A 25,895-nucleotide genomic window follows, 5' to 3' on the forward strand; every position below is an offset into this window, starting at 1 on the left:
CTGAGAAAAACAGAGAATGAACCCACCTACGCTATAAACCCAGCTCACAGTCTTTAAAAATTATATATATATATATATATATATATATATATATATATATATATATATATATATATATATATATATATATATATATATATATATATATATATATATATGAAGAGTTCAGATGCAAAAGCCTCTAAGTGCCATCTGAAATTTTCTTCTAGAATGATAATTTTTATAAACCTTGTATATTTAAGTTAAGTAATTTCACTCAAATGACAATTAATAGGTAATTTGCATGGCCATTTAAGTGAAATTATTGAATTTATATACGAGCTTGACAAAAATTATCATTCTAGAAGAAAATTTCAGATGGCACTTAGAGGCTTTTGCATCTGAACTCTTCATATATATATATATATATATATATATATATATATATATACAGTATATATATTTATATATATATATATATATATATAGCCTATATATATATTATACGTGTATATATATATATATACAGGATTTTGTGCCTTTTATTTATAGGGCAATGGAATGAGGAAGAAAAAAATCCATGGGATCGAGATATGATGTTGGATTCGAACCAGCATGTGAAAGCTCAGTCAGCTTGCAGATATATTTAATGGTGTAAATAACTGCATTGATGTTTGTTTATTAAGAAACAAAAAAGCTAGAGATATCCTGTAAAGTATTTCTTTTTTTAATTTTTAATATCAATAACAATAATTAAAATTAAAGCATAAATTAAATTCAGTATGACAAATACTACCATGATGCATATACCAACAATTGTGCTTCACAAATATACTTAATTTGTAAAGTATAGCCTACATTAACAGACAAAAAAAAAAATAGTATCACATTGTCATAACAGTTCAAAAAATCTTACTGGTCCTAAAAATCCTTTAAGATACATTTTTTGGCGCACTTGGTCTTCTCTATGGAACTTTCTGGAAGATGCTTAGTGACTGATATATCCTTTTGATTAATGGTCTATAAAATGTCCCTGTTATTTATTTAGTTTGATATGCCCTGTTGTATTTTTATTTTTATCATAATTATTTTGTTTTTGCATTTTATATGCTTATGTATGAACATATATATCCAAATGTAAGATGATATAGCTTATATGGCTTTACATGCTGTTATGAGATACCGGTACCACTGTGTTGTGTTATTGTTAAAAAAAAAGAAAGAAAAAAAGATACATTTTTGGGAGTAAAAATGTCCATTGACAGTTCACCAAATTGTATAGTGAATCTCATGAAACGGGTCCTTGTCTCCATGGCTCGATAGTTCAGCTGAACAACACTAGGTGGCACTCAGGCACTTTCTTACTCAGTGGCGAATGCGATTCTGCAGAAGGAAAGCCAGGCGCGTGGATATGACGTCAATAAAGTTTACATGTGCGGCATGACAGAAAATGGCTGCTGCAGATGAACAGCAGCAGGTTCACAGACCTGGAGCTTATAAGCAGAAAAACAAACAGCACAAGCATGGAAAACACCGAACTAAAGGCGAAATCGGGCGGGAGAATAAGGGTATGTCTGATGGGTTTATTCACAAATATATACGCGAACCGTCACGTGGCCAATGCCTGTCTGACTGAACACGTGTTTAAAGGTCCGAGTAGTAATCAGTGAGACTAATGAAAAAATGTATGTCTGTGTGTGAATACAGGTAGCAGACAATATATATATTTAGAGAGAGAGAGAGAGAGAGAGAGAGAGAGAGAGAGAGTATACGTTTAACTTTTACGTTTATAATAACTTAAGCCAGCCTAAGATGTCTGGTAGTTTTAGCTGGTTTAAGCTGGTCTCAGCCTGAACGTATCAAAAGCACCAAAGCCCCTCTAAAACCAGTCTGAGAGTCCAGCATTGATACTATTCTTACTTATAATGGGTGGATCTGTTCTTTTTTATGATCATTATACAGTGTATTTGTACATTAATTCTTAGTGTAACACTAGAAACTTGACCCCGTACATCAATCAAATTAGGTAGAGTTGCTGTCATGGCTCTCACCAAGAAACAGAGAAGAGTGATAAGGAAAATGGACCGCAGAAACAAAGCCAACCAGCTGCGTCGCAACAAAAAAGACTCGGTAAAGTGACATTATTGGACTTCTACTTGGTTTACAGATTGGCCATTAGTTGAAGAACTAAACTCCTTTGGGTTGTTGATGATGACAGGTGCTGACAGAGAAAAGGAAGCTGGGCAGCAGGGATGGACCCCCTCATCTGGTGGCAGTCATAGCCCTTCATGCACGAGTGGATCCTGGAGCCGTCACCAAAATATTGAGAGGTGAAGGACTTGATGGCGTGGTGCACGAGGATCAAGGAGTCACTGGGGCTAAGAACAGTTTTGGTCTCGTTCTACCCCGCTTTAAACAGAGATTCACTTTCTACACGCCAGACACAGGTAACACTTTTAGCAAAGGAACAAATGATGGCTAAGCACAATTGAATTTCATTTCTAACTTCTGACAGTATACAGTGGTCACAAAAAATATTTAAACTACCTTTCAAATGTTTGGGGTTGGTAAGATGGAAAAAAAAAATATTTTTGCACATTTAATTGATAAAAAATACAGTAAGAATATAAATATATTGTAACATTATAAATGTTTTTACTATAACATTTGATCAATGTAATGCCTCCCAGTTGAATAAAATCTTACCGACCCCAAACTTTTGAACATTAGTGTCTATTTAAGCCATGCTCTCAAATGTTTGAATTTAATTGCATTCGATAAGACATTGAACCAAGTGAAAAAAAATTATGCTAATTAAAATTTCATTTTCATTTTTCACTTGCTTTTAATCAGCTCGATTAATTTTTAGTGTATGTATGAAGTCACTAACCTGTTTTTGTAAAATGTTTTACCTGAAAAGTGTGTTTGTGTTTATGGGATGCACAATATAAAGATTATACTATATATTGGCTCTAAATCAGTTATCAGCTGATATTGGAGTTTTTTATTATTTACATTTAACACTTAACAGTATCAGTTGATATTGGATACCTAATTGTGCATGCTAATATTTTTAGATTACTGTTGTTGTCATCTAATGGTAATGTAATAACAAAAAATGTAATAACATTGTTAAATATGATCTTTAGCAAATTTCAAAATAAATATCTATTTTTCCTACTGTCTTTTTTAATGTTGTAATGTTTGATAGTAATGGCCTAATGTTTTAGGCAATTTGAACTCTTTCAAGTGTGGTTTAAGCACTTTTTTGTCTTAAAGGGCTGAAAAAAATCTTCTTTTGTCTCACTTCAGCTGATATGCATTCACTCCTGGATGTGGCGAAGATTGCAGACAGTTTGGTGTTTGTGTTAGAGTCCACTGAAGGTTGGGACAGCTATGGAGACTACTGCCTGTCCAGTCTCTTTGCCCAGGGGTTACCAAGTCATGGTGAGAACAATCAATTATACAGTTTACCAGTCGTTCTGCACAAATATTTGATACGAGTGTCACGATTGACAAATCGTAATCAATTCTTCTTCCTCTTTGCCCTGCAGCACTGGTGTGTCAGGGAGTGGCTGATCTAGCGGTGAAGAAACGCACTGAGTCTCGAAGGGCGCTCTCTCGTTTGGTAGAGTCTCGTTTCCCAGAATCGCGTCTCTTCCCTGCGGACAGCGAGCAGGATGCCACGCTATTGCTGAGGCACCTGTCGGCACAGAAACAGAGACGGCTGGGTTTCCGCTCTCGCCGCTCATACCTGCTGGCTCAGAGAGCCACATATATACCAAACTCCAGCCAGAATGGGACAGGGGGCCCAGCCACAGGGTTAGGAACCCTCTGCGTGTCAGGATATGTTCGAGGCTGTCCTCTACAAGTCAACAGGCTGGTGCATATCACAGGTCATGGAGACTTCCAGCTCAGCCAGATCGATGCTCCTGTAGACCCTCTACCCATAGTGACAGCAGCCCCTCGCCCAGCGAAGCCAGGACGAGACGTAGAGATGACGGTTAGGAATTTATAATGCAATTTATAATTAATTAATTAATTCCAAGTTCAACACTGAATCCTAACTAGGAGCAACAAGCATTAAAAGCAGTTGTTCTCAACATTTTTGACTCCAAGTAGGGGTGTGACGGTTAGTATATAACCGTGAGACCGACGGTTATAGTTGAACACCGTCATTAGAACTCTATAACCGCCAAAACCGTGTATTCTTACAAACATTTTTTATCATAGAGAATGTATAAATACTAATTAAAAACAAATGTTAACAGTCTGTGTTATTAATGGTCTACGTCGTTTCCAACTGTATTTGATTCTTTGCCAAGTACCCCCTGACCGACCGCCAATCATTTGAGATGGAAATAAAAGCTATGATATAGCCTAGTGATGTGCCATCATTATGAGATTTATTAAACAAATGAAAAACATTTGCAATAATAAACATTAGCAATGAACATTTGCAATCGGGAGACATGGTTTTTACCACTTAATGAAGTTTTGCTCTTTAGAAAGCCTTTCTTTAAAGCGAATTTCGTTTTGTACAAATTGTATCTTAATTTTAATAAATGTTTCATCAACCAATTGCATGTATTTAATAAATAAAAATATAGGAGACAATATAACCGTGACATTGAGGCTCCGATGCGCCGCGTTCACTTGCATTGCATTGTGAAGTTGAACTAGAGCGCATCTCATCGTAAATGAATGAAACTCAGCGTAGGCCTATGCCTCATACATTAGCATTAAATATTTTTGCTGCGTCCTTTCTAGAACAGACAAGGGCTTTCTTGCGGCTTGCATCAGCAGAGCATTGCATCGTCCATAGGCCGCAAAACAATCAGCGGATGGCGGGCGGGTGCGGCTTTGAAATGTGGTCAAAAAACGTTGGTGCGGATGATGAGTTTAGTGATGCGGTTGCGAATGAAATAATACCCCATCCGCGTATCTCTACTGATAACAGCATTGAACACTACACAAATATTAATTTTATTCAAACTAAGTTGTCCTATAACAGACGAACGTTGCAACCCAAATTGTGTTCTTATTGGCTGTTATGTGGCATCATCTTTTCACTTTCATTTTGGATGGACTAATTAATTGATGCTGGAGTGTTGTCACACCTGATTTATTTATTATTGTGATGTTTATTGGTTTATTTATTAACCCTCTGGGGTCCTTCGTTTAACAGTCACACTTGGGACCTTCGGGTCCAAATGGACCCGGAGGGCGGGATTAATATATATATTAAAAAATCTTAATATTTTTTTTTTTACTTGTTTTTTATAATATTTTTTCTTTTCTTTTTTGGTGTTTTGAAATAATTTTATGATTTATAATTAATATTTATGCAATAATTATGACCCATTTTTTCCCATTGAATATAATAGAAATTTTTTATATATATATAATTTTTATTTAATTTTTATTAAAGCTGTATTTCATTTTAGAGTCAAGCCTAGGCCTCATGAAAGCAATTTTTGAAATGAGATGGGCGCCAACTGGTGGACACACTGAGCATTTTTATCACGCAATAGCACATTTTTACCACTAGTGGATTTACAGCTCTCTGTAGAAAGGCTTGCGAATTCTAGTAATTTTTGCCTGAACAGATTTAGTCTGTTTTGCACTCTTGATTTTTAGAGATTCACCCCTTCACTGTTGAGTCCTTTTTTTCTGCATCCTGGCTGATTTGTAGATTGTATGCACAAAAAAACTCTGTGTTTTCATATTTTTGACAATTTCCCATTCATTTCCTATGGGAGTCATTTTTGACCAAAGAGCAGAAGTGTGATGACCACTTAGCATGGTTGGATCATGACCTCAATATTTCTTGTGTGTTCACATACCTAATACCATAAAAGTCACCTAGTTCTCTTACGAGAGGTTCTCTCGTATTGCGTAAGAAGCTTACGCTACGGGTAAAGTCATCTTTTCTCGAGATATGAAGCCAAAAAATTATCCTTAATTTAATATCTTGTCAACGCAGTGCGGCAGCAAGCAGACCTAGAGCAAGCGAAGTCGCGTGCTCATTGGCTGCTCTGCGGCAACTGCAGCAGCCTATCGCTGAAACCTTAGCGTGACGTCACGCCCAATGAGCGCGCTGGGCGCGCTCACGCGTCACAGCCCATGTGAGGAGGCGTGGCTTTAGCTTATAAAAGAAGGTTCAGAGGCTGCTATTCTCTGATTTTTGTCTCTTCAGCGACGCACTACGCATCGCTGGACTCTGAGGAAGCCGCCGTTGAAACAAGCGCCTTGCAAGCCGAGGATTACCTGAGGAAGCCGGTCGTCTTCGCCGCCTTCAGCTATCCCTGCCTGCTTCGCTATCCGGCGATTATATCCTTTTACATTGCATCATGCCTAACTGCATTTCCTGCAAAGCTCCGCTCAGCGAAAGAGACCGCCATGTGATCTGCGTTCTCTGCCTGGGTCGTGACCACGCAGCCCTCGCTCTCTCCGCGGGCGGCTGTGAATTATGCGAAGAACTGCCGATGTCGACCCTGCGGGCTCGACTCGCCTCGTTCGACGCTCTCGCTGTCTCACCGTCTGCCTCCACCGGGCCGCGCAAGAAGAAGCGCCGCTCTCAGAGGCCACCGGAACCCGCGGCAGCTGCTGAGTGCTCGCCGGAGCCCCTCCCTCGAGCCTCGCTATCTCCCTCTCCCCTTCCCGACGCGCAGCGGCCGGCCTTCGCCCGCACTGCCGTCGCCCTAGGGGATGAAGCGGACGACGCCGCTTTATCAGACAGCTGTTCTCTCATGGCTTCGGACAGCGAGGCATGGTCGGGGTCTCACCGCTCCGCCTCCTCGACACAGGAGTCTAGCAAGTCCCGCGCCAGTGTCGACGCGGAACTCCTCCGCCTCCTCACCAAAGCGGTCGACCAGATGGGACTGGACTGGTCCCCACCCAAGGCCCCCGCGCCTAACAGGCTCGACGGGTGTTTTCTGCCTAGCCGCCGCCAAGCGCCCGCCTCTAGGTCAGCACCCTTCCTGCCTGAGCTCCACTCTGAGCTCGCTAAATCGTGGAACGCCCCATTCTCCGCGAGACTCCGCTCACCGGCCTCCGCGACCCTCTCCCAAGTGGACGGGGCCGCCGAGAAGGGATATACACAGATCCCTCCGGTCGAAGAAGCCGTGGCAACGCACCTTTGCCCGCCATCCGCTAGATGGCGCTCAAAGTCTGCCCTGCCGTCAAAAGCCTGCAGGACCACCTCAGCCCTCGTCGGCCGCGCTTTCGCTGCCGCCGGCCAGGCCGCTTCCGCCCTGCACTCCATGGCTGTGCTCCAGATCCTCCAAGCCGATCTCCTCCGTGATCTGGACGAGAGAGGCCCGGATCAGGACACTCTGACTGACCTGCGCAGCGCGACGGACCTCTCGCTTCGCGCCACCAAGTCAGCGGCACAAGCCATCGGAAGGTCCATGGCTTCGCTCACCGTCACCGAAAGGCACCTTTGGTTGACGCTGGCGGATATGAGCGAAAGGGAGCGCGCAGTTTTCCTCAACGCTATGAACCTCTTTCTGCCCCGCCGCTCGAGCTCCGCTGCAGGCCGCTCTCAGGATCAGCCTCCTGCACGCAGCTCGACACAGCGCTCTGCTCAGCCTCCATCTTCGCGACGCCAGGGCGGCCGCCCTAGACAGCGCTCAGTCAGCCGTCGCAGACCGCCTCCCCCCCGGGGACCCCGGCCTAGGATAGCGCTGAAACCTGAGCCCGCGAAGTCCTCCTAGCAGCCGCAGGGAGGAAAAGATGGCTGAGTCCCGCTGCGGCCGGACTGCCATCAAAGCGCTCAGCCCTGTCAGTCCCCTTAAAAAAGGCTACTGCAGTGGTTCACATCGCAGCCAACGAGCCAGTAACACAACTCGCTCGCCTGCACACAAACGCCGTTTTTACGGCGACCCAGAGATATCTCATAAAGAGTTTGGTTTCGGGTTTTCCGGCTCACGCCGAAGGTGTCATGAGTGTAGAAAATGTGCCCACACCCACGTGCTCACCACTACACACAAACACAGTTTCCCCGGTAACGCTCACAGAGCGCACTCTCATAAAGCGGGCAAGCGCCGCTCGAGTGCTAAGTGTAGAAAATGTGCCCACGAATCTGTGCCCACACCTACACGCTGCACGCTCTGTCACTCAGTTATCCCGGGATGCAGATCTTCTAAAGCTCCCCAGCACTGGCCGTGTTGTGTATGTAAGCCCCGCGCCCGCTCACGAGCGCGCGCACTTACAATCAGACACGTTTACCCCCATGCCGCTCTCGCGCCACGGGCTCCCAGCGTCAAAATGTGCCCCGTCCACAGTGATCGAGCCATTGAATGCTGCACAGCCAGTCCCCGCTGTCTGCGAGCCCCCGTATTCGAGCACCGGCGACGCGCGCAATGCGCGCGTCCCCCTATCTTCTCTGATACAGGTTCCCCATCCCGCACAGCGCGGCGATCTGAACCCAGAGACCATTCGACCCCTAGCGAGATGTGCCAGCGCATGGCAAGCTATCCAGGGCGTGTCAGAATGGGTGCTGAATACCATAAAGCACGGCTATTCGCTTCAATTCGCTCGCCGTCCGCCTCGCTTTCTAGCACGGACCGAGACGAGTGTGAACACAGAAGTGGCTCATCTGCTTCGGGCAGAAATAGCAAAGCTGTTGCACAAGGGGGCTATAGAACAAGTGCATCCTTCTCTGAGCGAGTCGGGCTTCTACAGCCGTTATTTCCTCGTACCCAAGAAGGACGGGACGCTGAGACCCATTTTAGATCTGAGACACTTGAACAGAGCCCTCATGAGACGGCCGTTCAAAATGATTACAACCAGACAAATCCTCGCGCAAATTCGCCAGGGAGACTGGTTTATCTCTCTCGATCTGAAGGATGCATACTTCCAGATCCAGATAATTCCCCGTCACAGGCCATTCTTGAGATTCGCCTTCGACGGCCGGGTATATCAGTACACCGTCCTGCCGTTCGGTCTATCTTTGGCACCCCGTACATTCACGAAGTGCATGGACGCGGCTCTCGTTCCCCTGAGAACTCAGGGGATACGGGTACTGAACTATCTGGACGACTGGCTAATTCTAGCGCATTCAGAGTCAGAGCTTTTGTCTCACAGGACAGCGCTTCTCGGCCATCTGGAAAATTTGGGTCTCTCGGTCAATTGGGCCAAGAGCTCATTACTGCCCCGCCAGTTTATCTCGTTCCTCGGAATAGAACTGGATTCGGTGGCTATGACGGCCAGACTGTCAGAGCAGCGCGCGCGCCGCATTCGACACCTAGCCGCATCTTTCCAGACGGGCAACCAGACTCCGCTGAGAACATTCCAGCGAGTTTTGGGACACATGGCCTCAGCGGCTGCAGTGCTTCAGCTGGGCTTACTGCGCATGCGCCCGCTTCAACGCTGGCTAAGAGCGCGAGTGCCTCACCGAGCCTGGACGGCCGGCAGCTTACGAGTCAGAGTGAGTCAGGGCTGTGTCTCAGCCCTTCGACCCTGGCTGGCAGCCGAATGGTATCGCACTGGGGTGACGATGGGAGTTGTCTCACGCCGGAAAGTTATCTCGACAGACGCGTCCAACGGAGGTTGGGGAGCGCTTTTCGAGGGCAGACCGGTCTATGGCCGCTGGTCAGACCAGGAGTGTCGCCTTCATATAAACTGTCTAGAGATGCTGGCGGTCGAGAATGCGCTCAAGCACTTCCTCCCATACCTGCAAGGCCACCATGTACTGGTCCGCACAGACAACATGTCAGTGGTAGCCTATGTGAACCGCCAGGGCGGTCTCAGATCCAAAATGCTCTGCACCCTGGCGGAACGCCTCCTAGTGTGGGCTCAGCACTCACTGCGCTCACTGAGAGCCGCGCACGTGCCGGGTCGCCTGAACGATGGTCCAGACAGACTGTCCAGGGACAATGTTCCCCCGGGAGAGTGGTCCTTGCATCCCCAAACAGTCCAGTTACTGTGGCGCCGTTTCGGCAGAGCGAAAGTCGACCTCTTTGCGTCACAAGACAACGCGCAATGCCCAAAGTTCTTTTCAAAGAACGAGGACGCGCTGGCCCAGAACTGGCCCAGCGGCCCGCTTTACGCTTTTCCCCCGGTCTCCCTGCTGCCGCAGGTTATCGAGAGATTCAGGGAAGCGCGCCACACGGTGCTCCTCATAGCCCCGTATTGGGAGAATCAAACATGGTTCCCGGATCTAATACGGCTGGCGGACACAGCCCCCTGGCCGTTACCGGTGAGGAGAGACCTTCTCTCTCAAGCCCACGGCTCGATTTTGCACCCCCATCCAGAGCGCTGGTCTCTGCATGCGTGGGTCATCAACGGTTACCCGTTGACTTGCCAACAGGGGTTGTGAACACGATCACACAGTCTAGAGCCCCCTCTACGAGGCGGCTCTATGCTTCAAAATGGTCTGTGTTTAGTAAATGGTGCACCGCCAAAGGGCTGGATCCACTAACATGTGGGGTATCGCAGGTGCTGTGCTTCCTCCAAGAGCTGTTGGACGCGGGCAGGTCCCCCTCCACGCTCAAAGTTTATGTTGCGGCCATCTCAGCTTTTGCCGACTCGGCGCTGGGCCGCGCATTAGGGAGGAACGAGTTCATCATCCGCTTCCTCAGGGGAGCGAGGAGATTGAACCCGCCGCGACCCCCGTCGGTTCCTATTTGGGATCTTTCCCTGGTCTTAGAGGCCATGAAAGCGCATCCCTTTGAACCCATGGAAACAGTGGATATGAAATATCTCACGCTAAAAACCGTTTTTCTGATAGCACTGTCGTCAGTTAAACGCGTGGGTGACCTTCACGCGCTGTCAGTTAACGCTGCATGCCTCGAGTTTGGACCTAATGACTCTAAAGTCATCCTCAAACCGAGACACGGTTATGTCCCCAAAAGTCTGGGCACACCGTTCAGAGCGCAGGTCATTTCTCTCTCCGCTTTGCCGTCATCCGGCAGCGAGATCGATGGTAAACTCCTTTGCCCTGTCAGAGCGCTTAGGAATTATACTACACGCTCCGCCGCTGTCAGGCGCTCGGAGCAGCTTTTCGTTTCGTTTGGTGGGCGCACCAAAGGTCTCGCCGCCTCGAAACACAGCCTGTCCAGGTGGATAGTGGACGCGATTGCAGCCGCTTATGCGTCTAAAAATCTGCAGTGCCCGCTGGGTATCAGAGCCCACTCCACCAGAGGCATGGCCTCTTCATGGGCTTGGTCTAGTGGAATTTCCATTCATGACATTTGTACAGCGGCAGGCTGGGCCTCCCCCTCTACATTTGTGAGATTTTACAATCTGGAAGTTCCTGCCCTGCAGGCTAAACTCTTATCTGTCTAAGTCCCGCGTAGCCAGCCCACTCTGTGTGCAGACTACTGCTGTGTGATTTAGCTCTCCTGGTTGAGCTCAATTCTGGGGTTGTTAGTCAGACCGGCCACGCCGCTCTGAGCCCCTTATGTGTGTGCTTATGTACTGCGCTAGCCATTCTTGGCCGCCCGGTTCCCTGTTATAGTGTTCCCCGGGTTTCTCCCTGGGACTCATTCAGTGGATGCGGGGCGCGCACGGCGTTGACAAGGGAAGTTCCCGTAGCGTAAGCTTCTTACGCAATACGAGAGAACCTCTCGTAAGAGAACGTACTCGGTTACCTAACGTAACCTCTGTTCTCTCTAGAGAGGGAACGAGTATTGCGTAAACCGCCGTGCTCGCGCCACGAGCTCACTCGCTTCAGCGACAAAAACCAGAGAATAGCAGCCTCTGAACCTTCTTTTATAAGCTAAAGCCACGCCTCCTCACATGGGCTGTGACGCGTGAGCGCGCCCAGCGCGCTCATTGGGCGTGACGTCACGCTAAGGTTTCAGCGATAGGCTGCTGCAGTTGCCGCAGAGCAGCCAATGAGCACGCGACTTCGCTTGCTCTAGGTCTGCTTGCTGCCGCACTGCGTTGACAAGATATTAAATTAAGGATAATTTTTTGGCTTCATATCTCGAGAAAAGATGACTTTACCCGTAGCGTAAGCTTCTTACGCAATACTCGTTCCCTCTCTAGAGAGAACAGAGGTTACGTTAGGTAACCGAGTACGTTTCGTAACATTCCGATGAAGCTGTGATTTTTAAAAATTCAAAACAGATTTTTGTAATCTGAATTTATTAGTGTGTATGTGTATAAAAGTATGTTTGTGTGTGTGTGTGGATGTGTCTGTTTTGCACTCTTGATGTTTTAGAAATTCACCCCTTCACTGTTGAGTCCTTTTTTTCTGCATCCTGGCTGATTTGTAGATTGTATGCGCAAAAAAACCTCTGTGTTTTCATATTTTTGACAATTTCCCATTCATTTCCTATGGGGGTCATTTTTGACCAAAGAGCAGAAGTGTTATGACCACTTAGCATGCTTGGATCATGACCTCAATATTTTTTCTGTGTTCACATACCTAATACCATAAAAGTCACCTAGTTTCGTAACATTCCGATGAAGCTGTGATTTTTAAAAATTCAAAACAGATTTTTGTAATCTGAATTTATTAGTGTGTATGTGTATAAAAGTGTGTTTGTTTGTGTGTGTGTGTATGTGTGGATGTGTCTGTTTTGCACTCTTGATGTTTTATAGATTCACCCCTTCACTGTTGTGTGCTTTTTTTCTGGATCGTGGCTGATTTGTAGATTGTACGCACAAAAAAACTCTGTATTGTCACATTTTTGCCAATTTCCCATTCATTTCCTATGGCGGGTCCATTTGGACCCGAAGGTCCTGAGTGTGACTATTTTTTTTACAACCACTTAGACTATTCAAATCCTGTCCCCAATTTTTTGGGGTGTTCATATACCAAGTACCAACAAAGTCACCAAATTTCGGATCATTCCGATGAAGCTATGATTTTTTAATTTTTTTTATTTAAACGCTTCGGGTCCATTTGGACCCGAAGGACCCCAGAGGGTTAAGATTGTTATATCTTTGTCTCTCTGTATGTCGTGTAGGATGGTGGGGATGGAGATGTGAATGGGGACGTTCGGGTGTTGATGAAAGCAGACCCTGAGAAGAGAGAGAGCCTGCAGGCGGAGGCAGAGGTGGATCCCATGGATGGGGAGCAGACGTGGCCCACAGAAGCAGAGCTGGAGGAGGCAGAAGGTACTGTATTACCATGAGCTCTTGAGCCATGTTCACACCAGTGTCTACTGACTATGCAAATGAGCAACAATGTAATGAGGCGGCGGTCAAGTGTTGGCAAGACAGAGAAGTTAATATTAGTGAGCGGTTTCATTGTTCTATATGATTTTCTAGATTGATTTGCATTTATAACTTTTCATCTTGTTAATGATATGAGGCATTATGCACTGTTGCAACTCCCATACAAACTCTTTCTCTTCCATAATATTTGTATTTAGCCCAAGAAAATTAAAATTGTCATAACAGAATGAGATCTTTTTTTGTTTGTGGCAATACATCTCATTAATGATCAGAGTTTTAAAAGTTATTGTTAAAGTATGTATGTATATATATATATGTATGTTATAGTGATATGTATTTATCTTTGTTCAGATGGCATAAAGAACAGGAGAGTGATGAAGGTACCAAAGGGGACGTCTGACTATCAGGCCATATGGATCAAAGACGATGCCGAGGAGGAAGAGGATGATGATGATGATGATGATGTTGACAGCTGTGATGATGATGAAGATGGGATGATGGATGATGAAATGGATGGTGATAATGAATCTCAGGTGAGTTTTTATTATTTTGACACAAGCTGTCACAAGTTTTTGATGAAGCATTTCCTTTAGAGGAAAATCAAACTACAGCCTCCTCTGCCATAACCAAATACCTACAAATAGGAAGCTATTAAAGATAGTCCACCAAAATAAATCACACGGGTACTGTGAACAAGCATGAATATAGATGAGGGATTTTACAGATTTCCAATTTTTTTTCCCGCCATGAGATGTATGACACAGGTGAATTGCATTAATCACACGGAGAACCTAATGTACATGTCAAATATAATTTTTTTCCATACATATTTTCAGTGTCTTGTATTGGCTCCGTTCACAATCAATGCAGCTCCATCTCTGCAAGCATTGTGAGTTTGGGTAGAGTACATTTGAAAACACAACGTGCGCTATGGAATGATATTCCGGACATTATTCAAAAGAAATTGCAAATTGTATTTGCAATTGCGTTTTCAAATTGTGGACTCATAAAATGTGACATAATCCAAACGCAAATGCAAATCGCGCATTACCGTTTGCATTTTCGTTTAAGCGAACGCACAGTGACTGCCAAATTTAAAATGGAAATGCAAAGTCCGTTTGCAACTGTGTTTCCCATATCTAACGAGTCTTGACCCTGTCATATTTAAATAGCAATTTCAATTACCACGTCTGCTTTTTCACTTTCTCAGCGTCGCGTATGTAGCCAGCCAAAACTCAAATGAAATCGCAATTCCCTTAGCATTTCCATTTCCGATGCCTTACACGGAAACCTGTCAATCAGCGTCAAGGGTGGGATTATGCTATGGGGCGTGTTCGTGTTGGGACGTGACGTCACTCACAGTCGACGGTTAAGAGGTGATGCCCTGAACAGACAGACGCCGATTTATTTTAAACAATGGAGGTAGTTGGTGAAATTGTGGAGGACCTTATGATGCTCGCGCAGCAAGTTGATGACAGTACATTCTCTACAGATGTCCTCTTACTCAGAAGCCATTTCATTTTGGATAAGTTAAATGTTTTCGTGGCCTTGACCAACAGCAACATCAGTAATGTTCGCCAACCTCAGTGAAGTAGCTAAGGCTTTTTGTGAAGGACAGGACAACTAAAGAACCTGGACGTCCTTTACTGGACATACCACAAGAGATGAGTGTCGGTGCTAGGTCTCACCCCTTCAAATAAGTGTTCTCAATTTGCGAAATTCAATAAAAATGCTGTCTGTTGCAGTTAAACCTGTGTGTGTGTGTGTGTGTGTCACTAGCGGCGCAGGATTTTGATTGTAGGTGGGCCTCCAAAAAACTGGATGGGCCAGTTAAAAATAAGCCCCCCCCCCCCCCAAAAAAAAACGGGTTCCCCTTCATCTCCGTTTCAGTGCTTTTCTGCGGCACTGAGGACAGCGACTAACCATAGCGACTAACTAGCCCACCTGAATTTAATGCGTAGTTTAATAGGTTTAAAAAACAAACCGGATTTTTTTTTTTGCTGGTTTTTAAAACAATTACAATTTAATTTAATTTATTGTTTAATAAAATTATAGGCCTATTATTTTTTTTTTGTTTATTAACAGCAACAACAGCTGTAAATATGAAATTGACGATCGTCATCTCCGTATTAGTGAACGCGCCTTGAGAAATGCACATCATGGATTACATAATCAGAGAGTAGCTTTTTTCTTTTCGTTTTAAATTGTTAAAAAGACATTTTGGGCTTTCTTAAGATATATTTCATGTCTGTGAGGCATACGTTGAGTTTCGTTAAGTTAGGATGAGATGCTTTCCTGTTCACGAGCAATGCAATGACCGCGCGGGCGCCTCCATGATTTTATTGTCTGCTATATTTCCTTTTTAATTTATTAAATCCAGGCAATAAAAAAATTATTGGTTGATAAAAAAAATATTAAAATTAAGATACAATTTATACAAAACGAAATTAACTTAAAAAGGCTTTCTACAAAACAAAAAGTGGTCAAAATCATGTCTTACCCACATCTCTCTTATATATTGCGCATCCTATCTTACTCGTGCGGTTCACTTTTCATAATCAACATAGATGAAAAAATAACATTATAATATTTTTAACAAATATGAAACTAAATGAGCTTATTTAATGGCTACAACACGTAGTACAGACTTGTACAAATTGCTGCACATTCATTTTATTCTGAATTTTGCACGCTTAAGTTGAAAGGCATTTGTTTGCATGCATAGTAAAACATATCTGCAACATTTATCAAGTTCACTGAAATTATTATCTTAATGAATAATGTAACAAGGACGAAGCATGTAAACTGCGTTGTTTAGAATGGAATGGATCGCAAATAGATCCGAATGAAGAAACGTAGAGAGAGAGAGAGAGAGAGAGAGAGAGAGAGAGAGAGAGAGAGAGAGAGAGAGAGAGAGAGAGAGAGAGAGAGAGAGAGAGAGAGAGAGAGAGAGAGAGAGAGAGAGAGAGAGAGAGAGAGAGAGAAAATGTTTGTTCCACTTTACATTTATGGTGTAGTCAATTTGTTTAGATTTATGTGGGATTTAATCATTTTAAATTAATCTCAACTGTGAAATGGACAAAAACAAAATTATAGGCTACATAGGCTACTTTCAGACCAATTAAATCAAACTCAGGTTTTTTTGTGTGTTTAGACAAATAATGTAACAAAAGTCACAAAATTCCATGACACTAAGATAAGGGAGATATGTTTTTTTGAATGGGGGGAAAATATCACATGAGATCCAAACAGAACCAAAGACAACATGAGGGTTTAAGAAATATTAATTTTAAACTAAACCAAAACCAAATCTTTATTTCAGTGTCATGGAATTGTGTGACTTTTGTTACATTACTGTCATCAACTTGCTGCGCGAGCATCATAAGGTCCTCCACTACCTCCATTGTTTAAAATAAATCGGCGTCTGTCTGTTCAGGGCATCACCTCTTAACCGTCGACTGTGAGTGACGTCACGTCCCAACACGAACACGCCCCATAGCATAATCCCACCCTTGACGCTGATTGACAGGTTTCCGTGTAAGGCATCGGAAATGGAAATGCTAAGGGAATTGCGATTTCATTTGAGTTTTGGCTGGCTACATACGCGACGCTGAGAAAGTGAAAAAGCAGACGTGGTAATTGAAATTGCTATTTAAATATGACAGGGTCAAGACTCGTTAGATATGGGAAACACAGTTGCAAACGGACTTTGCATTTCCATTTTAAATTTGGCAGTCACTGTGCGTTCGCTTAAACGAAAATGCAAACGGTAATGCGCGATTTGCATTTGCGTTTGGATTATGTCACATTTTATGCGTCCACAATTTGAAAACGCAATTGCAAATACAATTTGCAATTTCTTTTGAATAATGTCCGGAATATCATTCCATAGTGCGCCTCCCGTAATGAGAATATAAATAAATCTGCAAAATGTATGCAAAAGAGAAGTTTTAAGGTCTACTTGCAGCCAAAATAAAAGCTCTGTTGTTTAACGTTTAAAAGCAAAGAAATTTACACCGTCTTGAATATTAATATTTAAATGTTATCGTTGTTCTGTAAAAAAAAAAGTATTATTATTATTAATAAATACTCAGTTTTTTATTTTACAGTAGTATTATTGTAATAGTAATATAATCTATCTATAAATTACAGAAATGTCTGTCTGTGTGTCTGTTATTCGCATATCTCTCGAACCGTTAGTCCAATGGATTTCAAACTTGACAGGTGTCTTGCTACGGGCACGAGTAAGTGCATTGCCAAGTTTGACGTTGTTTGGATTAGAAATACAAAAGAGATTGTTAAATATATCGGTAAAATAAGCACTTAGAAGGTTGGGGATTAAAAATAAACATTCTGACATAAACACTCTGCTAACACTGTCAGCTAAACATTAAGTCAGCTACACTGTTTACTTCTGAATATTATATTTTATTCACGGCCATCATTTGTAGTAGCCTATTCACAAACTGTTTGCTCAAGCGTAGCGTTTTCTCGGAGTTCACTGTGTAGCCTGCTCCCTGAATTGTCTTGCTTATTCATTTGTGGATGTTAACTGAATCTGTAAGTCAGCTACACTGTTTATTTCTGCATATTATATTTTATTCTGGTGCGCTTAACGTTATCGCTACTGTGTAATAGTAGCCTATGCTATTCACCAACTAAACATATCCTATTCAATGCGTTCACAGTCTCTTTCACGGCCATCATTTGTAGTAGCCTATTTACAAACTGTTTGCACAAGCGTAGCGTTTTCTCGGAGTTCAATGTGTAGCCTGCCCCCTCAATCGTGTAGTTCAATTTTCCATATTTATTTTATGTCAGTATCAGTATTTGCTTTCTACCATGCACAAATAAAAATGTCACTGAACTTTTGCTGTGTAATTGTAACAATGAGCACTCAAACACACCGAACCAACAATTACTAAAAACACACACAAAAACTGATTTTGCACTAGTAATAATAAAATACAATTTAATTAATAAAATAATTTTAATAATGATAATTATTGCTATTTTATAGTTGTAATGGGGGCGATGAAGTAAGCATATTTCCTTTTTTTATGTTCTTAGATGATCACATTCCTGATTCTAGGTTTGTTTTTTATAAATATATATACAATTGACCGTTCGCAAAGACTTAAGTTACTGTTGCTATGTCTGACAAGCGACGCCGTTCTCACACAGTGAAAAATACATCGCGGAGCAAAGAGGACACTGACAACACGCTGACAGACCAGCTTACTTTTGATATGAAACAAGTCTCAACTTTCAAATTTGGTCATTTAAAAAAAAAATAATTTTAAACAATAAATACCGTTTTGTGGCTCTTTAATGTGTCTGACAGATCGCTGTAGAGCCTCAGTTAAAGCTGCTCGTGAACCGATCATCTCTTCCCTCGAGTTAATTTATAGCATCAAATAAACATGAATGAACATAAGAAGGAATGTTGTTTTAACCGCGGAAAGACATCAGTACACATTCCTCCAACGTTAATCTACTAACTCTCCTGACTGCTTTGTCGGACAAAAATGGCAGATTTGGCGGATGGCGGATTATGATTGGTCTGATCACCTGTCAATCAAACTCCCTGCGAAGGGTCAATTGCACCTCAAACCCTAGGAAGCAAACATGGTTTGTTTTTGTACATCTGTTATGGCAACCTGCGAGGTGGCAGCAGAACTTGGCAAAAGCACGTTAAACCCAAGTACATCTGACTGCCCGATAACGATTGAAGGTCTAAATAAAGTCAGAAGGATGAGATGGAGGGTGGGCACGGCGCGGGCGGAACACTGCATACGTGACTATGCGCTGTGTGGTGGAGAGGCACTGTTTGTTTTCTCAACGTCTGCTGCTTGGCCTTAGTGCCAGGCATCTCGACGCAACAATAGTGTTTGGAGAGGGTGTCCCGAGAGAAGCCTTCTGTCTTCCTGCTCTTTAGACAGAACTTCCTGTCGAGACTTGTGGGGGGGGGCGGCCATTTATTTATACCAGCTGGGCTTGAAAGAACAAGGGGAAGCTTGACACGTATGGAAGCTCTGGTCCATTTATTTTCTTTAATCATAATTAGCATGTGTTTGATGTCTTGGGGCGCACCAAAGGAGACTTTTCAATGCGAGATGTTAACAATAGGGAAGTGGTACTACAGATGATTACGGAGATTATTTTTATTACTGCACCTGCGATTGTTCTACAGGTTGACCCCACAGGGGGGTGAATGCACCCCAGCGGTATGTCTTGTCTTTTTCCCTATCTCAGCCACTATGCTGTCTGTTTAGTGGACTTCAAAGAAATGGCCTGTTTTGTTTGGGTTTGCTAGAGTCTATGTGGATGTATGTCTAGAGAAATGTTTTTACATTTTACATGCTTCTCTTCCTCTCTAAGGATGCTGGATCTGAATGCGCATCTGAAGGAGATGATGACGATGTGGAAGAAGAAGAGGAAGAAGAAGAGGAGATCAGTTCCTCCGGACAAACCGGAGGCGATCAGAAGTATGACAAAGAAATTGACGAGGCTGAAGAGGGAGAGGGGCTGAGGAGGTACAGAGAGGCGCGTGCCAATGAGATGTTCCCCGATGAAGTCGACACTCCCCTAGACGTCCCAGCCAAGACACGGTAAGAACCACAACAGTTCCAACAATGTATCTGTCAATGTTAGATTTTAAAGGCATAGTTCACCAAAAATGTTTAATTTGTATCTAATTTTACTTGCCGCCATGTTCCAACCTCTGTGTTTTTTATTTTCGCCCCATGAAACACAAACATTACTAAAATAAGCTATTTTCCATGCAATGACGGTTCATAATTGGCATTAGGGATGAGCATATTTTAAAATGGCTGTTACAGATAAAGCGATAATTATTTTTTATGTAATGCCATTATTAAAATTCATTTTATAAAATTCATATTTTTACATTTATTTTTAAATGTAAAAATAAAACGCTAAATACTAAAATCCATCCTTTTGAATGCTACAATTGAATTTAGGCATCACAACATTATGATATATGTGACCCTGGACCACAAAACCAGTCACATGGGTCAATTTTTTTAAATTGGGATTTATACATCATATGAAAGCAGTTTGTTATGATAGGACAATATTTGGCTGCTATTGTGCTGCATATTGTGCTGCATTCACTCAGGAAAATAAATGTTATATATTTACGGTAGGAAATGTACAAAATATTTTCATGGAACATGATACTTAATATCCTAATGATTTTTGCCATAAAAGAAAAATCAATAATTTTGACCCATACAGTGTATTGTTGGCTATTGCCAAAAATATACCCGTGCGACTAATATGGAAATATGGGTATTCAATGGGATTACATTTAACAGTGTTAAGTGTTATAGTAAGTGTTAAGGTAATATAAATGTTGCAAACAGTTAAAATAAACATGGTTGATATGATAAATAAAAATAACAAATATTGGCTGATAACCAATATGGTACCGATATATTGAATTGTGTATATGAACATACATACATACATGCATACACACATACATAGATACACACACACATACATATATACATATACATGTTTGTGAATTACATATGATTTATATATGAATTGGCTGTTTTACCAGTAGTTGACTGTGCTGTCAAACTCCAAAAAAGACAAAAAACACCATAAAGGTCTTTTAAATATAGCTTTACATTGCTGTTTAAAAGAAAGAAAAAAAAAATCGTACTGAATCCAGACTTTTGAACAGTAATGTACACAAGGTTTCTACCCAGCTTACTGGTCTGTTCTGCATGTTCAGGTTCCAGAGGTACAGAGGTCTGAAGAGTTTCCGTTCCTCCCCTTGGGACCCCCTGGAGAACTTGCCCCCCAACTACTCGCGCATCTACCAATTCCAGAATTTTGAGCGCATGCGTCGCCGAATATTAGCAGATGCTGCTAGAGAGGAGGAAGGAGCGATGGTTTGTATGGGGGACTGGGTGTGGGCTAGAGAGTTCTCACAAATAAACCTTTGTTTCGTTCCAAAAACGTTGCTGTTTCACGGTTTACCCAAGGAATTTGTTTGGAAATGTCCGTCTTTTATTCCTGCAGGTAGGCTGGTATGTGACTCTTCATATTGTGGACGTTCCTCCCTCAGTAATGGAGAGCTTTCTGTCCGGAAAACCATTAGTGATGGTGTCCCTGCTACCACATGAACAGAAGGTACTTACAGCTTCTCAAACATTTTAAGTGATTAACATAAAATTCCCAAAGGGTAAAATGTAATTGAGATGTTTCAGTTTTAAAATACAGTGCTACTGCTCAGTTTAAATGCACGTTCACAAATAATTCTAGTCAGTTTTGAAATGGCCATCTCTTTGCAGATGTCAGTGATGCAAATGTTGGTGCGGCAGCACCCGAGCAACACAGAACCCATCAAGTCTAAAGAAGAGCTGGTGTTTCAGTGCGGTTTCAGGCGCTTCAGAGCTTCAGCCATCTTTTCACAGCACACTTCTGGTAATAACAGCCTATAGAGAGCATCATGTTTTTCAGAGGACTTCTTTTATAGCAGGGGCTTTCAAACATTTTGATGCCACAGACCCCTAAATAGGATGTTCCCTTTGCGAGGGACCCCTTTCTTAACCAATAAAATAAAAATACACACACAGAAATGTTGAAAATGTGTACAATATTATCTGGAAAATATTTACATAGCTGTATCCTTTTTTTCTACCCACCATTAGTGTACTGTGTATAGTGTTTATTAGTATTATGAAGATAAAGTATAAAAGAGTGGTAAAACCTTAGTTTAGGGTCCAATTCTCATTAACTAGTTCTTATTAGCATGCATATTACTATGATATTGCCTGTTTATTAGTACTTATAAAGCACATATTAATGCCTTATTCTGCATGACCATATTCTACAACCCTTAATCCTACCCAATACCTAAACCTAACAACTACCTTACTAACTATTAATAAGAGTTTGAGGCAGAAGGAATAGTTGGTAGTTATTTAATAGTAATATTTGGAGCCTAATCTAAAGTTTGACCAAAACAGTTACTGTCATAATACTCATGAACACGGACTAATCTTTGAAAAACAGAATAAAACAGCAATGTAATTTTTATTTATTTAATGATATCTTTTTATTTTTTGTTTATAAATATTATAATAATTTGGTTTTATTCATTTATTTGCGTTTTTAAATTTTTTAGACTTTCTCTGAACTTTATCAGTCTCTGGGTCTCCGCACCCCAGTTTGAAAACCCCTGCTTTACAGTCTAGCACTATGGTTGATTTGTATCTGAAAAAAATGACGGGTCATTTGGGTCAACGATCCTGTCAAACGAAGCCTTTTTGTCTGTCCACGTGATGAATCTGACAGGGTTAAATCCATTTTTCTGTGTCCTCAGCTGATAAACACAAGTTGGAGCGGTTCCTGCGTCCTGATGCTCCTACAGTGATGTCTGTCTATGCCCCCATTACCTTCCCCACAGCTGGTGTCCTGGTCTTCAAACAGAGAGACAATGGTGGGGAGAATCAGACACAACATTTGATTCAAAAAGAGAACTGCCTTCACCAGTACAGCATGTGGTTCAGCTTTTTGGTTTTGCCTTTACCACAGGTATGCAGGACCTGGTGGCCACAGGCACTCTTTTGAGCTGTGACCCTCGGCGTGTGGTTTTGAAGAGAATCGTGCTGAGTGGACACCCTTTCAAAATCAACCGGCGCTCTGCTGTGGTCCGTTACATGTTCTTCAACAGAGGTGAGAACGGAGGCGTTAGTCATTTCCTCTGTTTACCTTCAGATGTGTGTGTGGTGTTAAATGAATCATTCTGTTGAGATCTAACATTTGAGTCCAACATTGAAGCATTTCTTTTTTTGCAGATGATATTCTGTGGTTTAAGCCAGTAGAACTACGTACAAAATGGGGACGAAGAGGACACATCAAGGAAGCTTTAGGTATGAAAAAAAAAAACCTCAGCTGTGGAGTGAAACGTTTAGGACTGGTTTCACAGACAGGGTTTAGATTAAGCCAGGACTAGGCCTTAGTTCAATTAGACATTTAAATAGCTTTTTTAAAACATGCATTAGGAAAAAAAACATTACTGGTGTGCATCTTGAGACAAAAACAATGACACTGACATATTTTAAGATATGTCACTGAAGTTGCTTTCAGTTAAAACAGCTCAAATGCATTTTAGTCTGGGATTATCTTAAGACTTGTCTGTGAAACCAGGGGATAATGAACTTAATATTTACTAAAGAATTTACTAGCATTTTAAACTAGACAATACAAACATGGCTCAAAATATAAATTTTCGACCAATTAGATCACAAAATATTTTTTCATGATGATAGTTTTACTATTATTATTATTAAGAACAATTCTAATTGATTTTATCAATAAAATAGCTTGCAATAATAAACAATATTATCATCATTAGTAATAGTATTTTTTATTAAATAAAATTATTTCATAATTAATGAATATTTTAAATATTTAGCATTTAATTAAACTTAATATTAATAATGATAATTAAAAACAACACTAATAATCATAACTATGATAAAATATTTTGTGTATTAATAATAATAAATATTCATAATGCTTATTTTATTGTTGAAGTCTGATTCTTTAGTTATTTTCATCAAATCCAGTAATAAAACTGATTTTAAAAAGTCTCAGTTCTGAATATTTACACAAGTAATGAGTTTTGTTCATAAAAAATATTGGTGGAAGTAATATTTATAGATTAATTCTTTACTGGGCTGAAAATATACATAGGAATGATTGTAACAAAATGGCGAACAAAAGTGCATTAAGTATTAGCTGGTCTAGTTTTTAATTGGGGAGACAAAAAGGGAAAAAGTACATTCTTAAAAAAATGGGTGTTGGGAATGTTGGGTACTCTGAGTATTTTATGACACTTCTATTTGTGCTTTTGCAGGTACTCACGGCCACATGAAGTGTGTATTTGACAGTCAGATGCCCTCGCAGGACACAGTGCTGATGAATCTGTATAAGAGGGTGTATCCTCGCTGGACCTACGACCCCTATGTCCCCGCCCCTCTGCCCTGGGTCAAGAGAGAAGAGCCACCGGCGTTCTGTGACATTGACATGGACTAGAGGCAGGAAGTTATGAACTGAAAGCAATGGAAGCATAACATGACACTGACTGCTTGTGTCACAGCTACTCGGATATTGATTCTCTGTACTTTAATTGACAATTAAATGTCTATATATAATTTCTCTGCTTGTTTGAGTGTTCTTCAAGCATTTCCAATAGTTTCATTTGATCAAGTCCCTCAGTGACCACTAGATGGCAAACATGTATTAAAGTGAAAATGGTTTCTTTCCACAGAGTAAGAGTTTGACATTCCTTTTTGAGTCTGGGATGTTTTTAACCAATGTCAGTACAGACATAATGGGGTTTGTTATTTACAGCCTCAGGTTGACAAATTAATTAACCCATGAAATAATTTCTCAAACACAAAAAATGTTTGTTAACCAGCAAAACGCATCCTTAGCAGTGTTGTGGAGGAGCATAGGAGAAAAAAAAAAGTGTGAACTGAACTAAATTCCTGTCAAAACCCAAAGTGAGAGTGTCTTGTGTTTTTATGAGGGAGGCAGTGGCGCAAACCCGCATCTAAACTCATTGTAAATACTGTCATTGCAATCTTTTATTTCTCATCATTTAGCTCAAACCAAACCTCACGCTGGAATATTATCTCCCTCAAGTATGTCCTCAACAACAACTGCAGCCCTTACTGTCCTCTGGCTGCCATCGTTCAGAATCGCTGGCAACGGTGAGGGATGATTATCGCTGGTGAACGAATGCATAGCGACTATAATTTATGCTGCGATGCTGCCATATGCAGATGACAGTGAGGTTCAATGGGCCTTTATGGCGCAGATGGAGTGTGTATGTGTGCCGTCTGCACTGTTATTCTCCTTCATTCCTACAGACTCTTCCACCACTCCCTCTCCCTGGTGGTTCCCTGACCTGAAGCCCCCTTTCACCACCATCTACACTCTCTCACACAGGGAGCGTGACCCTCCGTTGTTTTCTCGCCGGATCCCCAAATGTTTTACAGTTCTCTTTCTTTCTCTCCATCCCTCTCTCTCTCTCTCTCTCTCTCTCTCTACCCCCTCCCCTCGCTCTTTTGCTCTTCGGAGAAACAATGATTTATGAATTGTAATATTTATCATAAAACAGTGCTCTTGCATGCTTGCAGCTACATGATTCATCCCCAGGTTCTGTTGGGACCACACCACAGACGCATGCCAATATGTCTGGGAAAAGAGAAGGTAAAGCTTTGGGCTCAAAAAACACAATGTGATCCAAGAAACGGGGTATCAAAAGTTCAATATGTACATTTTTATCCTGCGCTGTGAATTTGATTATGGTGGAAAAAGTCAAATAATGATAAAACAATCGCACTAGGGTAATACTTCTTTATTGCCTAGGGGTGCACTCGAAGCTCTGGACGGTTTAAGTTGAGGCACTCCATTTATTTTCTCGTTCATTTTTTAAGCCATAGTGCACCGGGGGCATTGAGCGGGGATGTGTTAAACACATCTTGTTTAAAGCTGAATGGGGTGTGGTATGCCTGGCCAAATGTTCATGATCTAGAGAGGAAATCTAATCCTCCCACACTGGAGATTGTCCTTAAAGAAATATTCCGGGTTCAACACAAGTTAAGCTCAATCGACAGCATTTGTGGCGTAATGTTGATTAGCAGTAAAAATTTACTTTGTTTCACCCCTGGTTTTCTTGTAAAAAAAGAAAAAAAAAATCTAAAATCTGTTACAGTAAGGCACTTTCA

At 42.0% G+C, this 25,895-nt stretch overlaps 1 protein-coding gene across 1 annotated transcript; it reads left to right on the forward strand.

Annotated features, from left to right (window-relative positions):
• The first annotated feature begins 1,378 nt into the window (after window positions 1-1,378).
• tsr1 (TSR1 ribosome maturation factor) lies at window positions 1,379-24,662 on the forward strand. Its single transcript, XM_079885482.1, has 15 exons — window positions 1,379-1,547; window positions 2,006-2,109; window positions 2,198-2,426; window positions 3,292-3,426; window positions 3,534-3,982; window positions 12,903-13,053; window positions 13,465-13,646; window positions 19,495-19,724; window positions 20,882-21,041; window positions 21,172-21,282; window positions 21,444-21,576; window positions 22,478-22,594; window positions 22,690-22,830; window positions 22,953-23,027; window positions 24,017-24,662. Exons 1-15 carry the CDS (start codon window positions 1,430-1,432, stop codon window positions 24,193-24,195), a joined length of 2,514 nt encoding a protein of 837 aa, XP_079741608.1. The 5' UTR covers window positions 1,379-1,429; the 3' UTR covers window positions 24,196-24,662.
• The last annotated feature ends 1,233 nt before the right edge of the window (window positions 24,663-25,895 follow it).

This window comes from Squalius cephalus (genome assembly GCF_949319135.1).
Source record: "Squalius cephalus genome assembly, chromosome: 11".
NCBI classification, from domain to species: Eukaryota; Metazoa; Chordata; class Actinopteri; order Cypriniformes; family Leuciscidae; genus Squalius; species Squalius cephalus.